General features: G+C 47.7%; 1 protein-coding gene across 1 annotated transcript; it reads right to left on the minus strand.

Annotated features, from left to right (window-relative positions):
• Positions 1 to 1,110: 1,110 nt before the first annotated feature.
• Positions 1,111 to 2,644, minus strand: LOC136513767 (O-methyltransferase ZRP4-like). Its single transcript, XM_066507737.1, has 2 exons — positions 1,816 to 2,644; positions 1,111 to 1,738 (listed from the first exon to the last, which is right to left on the minus strand). The coding sequence occupies exons 1-2, from the start codon at positions 2,620 to 2,622 to the stop codon at positions 1,445 to 1,447; spliced, it is 1,101 nt and encodes a 366-aa protein (XP_066363834.1). The 5' UTR covers positions 2,623 to 2,644; the 3' UTR covers positions 1,111 to 1,444.
• Between the last annotated feature and the right edge of the window lie 1,033 nt (positions 2,645 to 3,677).

Below are 3,677 nucleotides of genomic sequence, written 5' to 3' on the forward strand. Positions count from 1 at the left end.
GTCTTGTGGAAGGCCATGAGGGAAACCACCAAACTGTCATCAAGCGACAGGACCCATTCTCTGTATGGGGCCTTCTAGCCAGCGACTGATTGTGTTAGGAGGATCCCTCTGCGCCCTAGGACCTCCAGGCGCCCAGACGCGATTGGGAATTGAAGGACCGAGAAAGACAACTAGAGAGGGTGAATGGGAGTCAATCCAAAATTTCTTTTGTAATAGTTGTTGTTCCAAAATCATCCTCTAAAGTACCAAAACTTCCAACAGTGATGCCCTCGAGCCATCCAGTGACATGATGTTTACGGTGATGACCGACGAACACAGTGGGACACACACTGTGACGGAAAGCCAAGCAAAATACCGAAACCCAAATTGGAGCTCTCCACTTCAATTACGATGAAGCAAGATTCCGATTCGAAATCCCCTAAACTAACAGGTGACTTGAGGACCGAGAAACACTGCATTTATTGCATATGAATAGGCCTCTCACCACAATGAAGGGGTTATTCGCTGGTCTGTGAACCAGACCAGCCAACCGACTAATTCCACTCTCAAGTTACTGTTCACCAAACCAACCGAACAGTGTTTTTCTCTCACAACAAACTAGCTGGAACAGTATTTTTCAGCCAAGTTTCAGACCAGTGAACGGGACCGAAAAAGGCCAGCTTAAATGTACATCTTCGTGGAAAGTTGATTTGTGCATGCATGGATTTGCGGTCAATGTGTGAAAGCATTATATTATATTATATTATATTATATTATATTCGAATAACGAAGCCAGCACGTGGCAAAACACTACAATTTCCAGACTTTTCAAGTATCACGCACACCGTACTAGTTATATTTTTTAAATAACAGAAGAATTCTGGCTCTAGACTTTTTCATAGAAAAAAGACATCAGTTGGTAAAACTATTATTACATGCATACACAAGGTAGTTACCACTCACATGGTTTAACATCAATGACTAATGCATCACCACTCACAAAGTTGTCCACGTGATGCAAATAACTGTGGCTGCTGATTCTAGCAGCTGGAATGCTGGACGCTTTCAAGTTTCAACAGCCCTTCACTTTCCCCCCCCCCCCCCCCCCCCCCCCCCCGAGAACGACGCGACGCTCACGTACATGAATGCATATTCACCCCTATAAACACACGTATGTACACCCTAATCCTATGAATACAAATCTCGAGATTGGCAGGTCACCGTAGGTGTCTCGCTATCGACCGGCACATCATCTACCACTGAAAGAATAGCACCGTTAAATTCTAAAATAAATCTAGAAAAATATGAGCATTCACGGGAGGTGAACAGGTTCCACCAGGAGAACCAAAGTCAGCTGACTACGCTCACTTCGCATTTCAACCTCCTTTCTTTGCTGTCAACCTGTGCGCTGCCCAAACCTGCAACAGGGACGCCCACAACAGCACTTGTTACATAAACTTCAATTCTATGGGTAGACCTCGATGATCGATCGAACACCCAGAACAGGCATGATCTTGTAAGAGCTAAATCCGGCTTCAAAAATGATCTTCTTCCACTCTTTCTCGTCTCGTTCGGCTCCATTGATAGTCATGATAAAGAGATCAAACAAGACTTGCGTCTCTACATGCTTCTGGTCAGATGACCCTGCTCCAACCACAATATCCATTATTATTACCTTCCCTCCTTCAGATGGTAAAGCCCTCTTGCAGTTCTTCAATATCTTGACACATTCCGCATCACCCCAGTCATGCAGAACCCACTGAAAACCAAATAAATCAGTAGCGAATCACAAAATTATGAACCTTCTGTTTGTTTTAAATCTGATCCCGTACGTACCTTGAGGAAGACAACGTTTGCCGATGGAACACTCTCAAACATGTCGCCGGCGACGTACTTCACGTCGGTGTTAGTCGGAGCAGCGGCGACAACGTTTGGGAGGTCGAGCACGCTGCACTCGATGTGCGGGAACGCCTTTGCGATGGCCTGGGTCGCGCCACCGAGCCCGCCGGCGACGTCGACCAAGGAGCCGCAAATCCCTTGGAAAACGTCGCCGCACTCCTTGACCATGACGTCCATGATGAACTCGCTGTCCGCGACCATCCCGTTGTCACAGAGCTTGGCGAAGCTGGCGTCGTGGCTGGCCAGATCCCACACGTGCCGTCCATGCGTCACCTTGAACAGGGACGGGTCCGGCAGCTCGTGCTGGAACCACTCGCCGAGGTCGAGGAAGGAAGACACGAAGACGGTGCCGAGCACCATGTTCAGAAACGGGCTCACGTTCGGCGCGGAGCCGACCAGGAGACGAGACGACGGCGTGAGCTCGTAGACAAGCTCACCGCCGTCGTCATCGTCGGTCGTCGTCGAGTGCTGGACGACGACGCCGAAGACGCCGGTCAGAGTGAGCACGCGCATGAGGCGACGCAGGCATGGTGTCTTGGACGGGTGGAGCGTGACCTCGGTGACTATCTGTGGGAGAGTGGCTGAACCGCCATGCTGGTGGATGGCGTCAGGGATGCGGAGGTCTAGGGCGGCCTTGAGCGCCATGGACATGACGTAGCCGAAGGTGTGGTGCCAGAGCTGGCGCTGGGCATCCAGCATATTCTGCTGGTCAGTGCTTGCGTTTTGCGCCTTGGCGGGCGCCATGGTGCCGAGCTAGTGTTGATCTGCTCCAATTGTTATGCCTCTTGGGCGCAAAACGCCTCCATATATATAAAAGAGATTCAGCGCTCTGATAATCTTTGAGATGTTGACACTATGATTTGCCTAATTGTTGGTTTCTACGTACTCCAGTAGTCATATGGAGATGCTCCGGCGTGCACGATCGAATTTCACGCGAGAAGGGACGATGAGCACCCAATTCCAGATCAGCGATATGATATATAGTACGCTCCTTTGTTCGCCTAGCGAACGATTGGCATCACAAGGTGGGTTCAATCGACGCGAAATCTTATCTTATCATCTCGCCGTGACCTGTCATGTTAATGGAGAACTAATAATCGTGAAACAGAGACCTTTGCGCATTATATTAGGGACACACGTTGAACATGTGGGCGCACCATTTAAGATGGAAAATGCATTAGGGACACGTCCAGTAGAGTGAAAGCGACAGCTGGACGAATGAGCACAGAGCAAGGAAACACGTATTGAATGTTTGGCTGCGGTTCTGCCGTATTTGTACTGGACTTTGGCTGATATATATACTCCCTTTCTGGACATGGTACTTGGCGCCAAAGGGTCAAAGGGTAAAGAATATTTTACCATATGTCTTTAGGTGCATGGTGAAATAAATCAAGGGTAAGGAATATTTTACCATATCATATAATTATTTTTCTTATGATAGGAGCTGTTTGGATTCCTGGAATTGAATCTCATTCCAATAATAATATTCTAGCAATTAGATTTTTTCCAAGAAAGTTCTAGAAAGGACGAGCTAAAAATAGTCACAACCTCTTAGTGGCGTCGTATGACGTTAGTTACAAAGCAATATGATTGGGGACCGACGCTAGCAATTAGATTCACTAGTATATATAGATTCTTCATCACCGTTGGGTCGGCAGACCCATCATCATCTTATTGGTGATAATCAGCAATAGAGGTTATAATCGATGGTTTGCAGTGATAAGTTTATTTCACCGCCAGCTTGAGTAACCACCTGACGGTGTGACAAATTGACATCACCGTTGGCTGCAGTATCTGCC

Source organism: Miscanthus floridulus, chromosome 16 (assembly GCF_019320115.1).
Source record: "Miscanthus floridulus cultivar M001 chromosome 16, ASM1932011v1, whole genome shotgun sequence".
NCBI lineage: Eukaryota > Viridiplantae > Streptophyta > Magnoliopsida > Poales > Poaceae > Miscanthus > Miscanthus floridulus.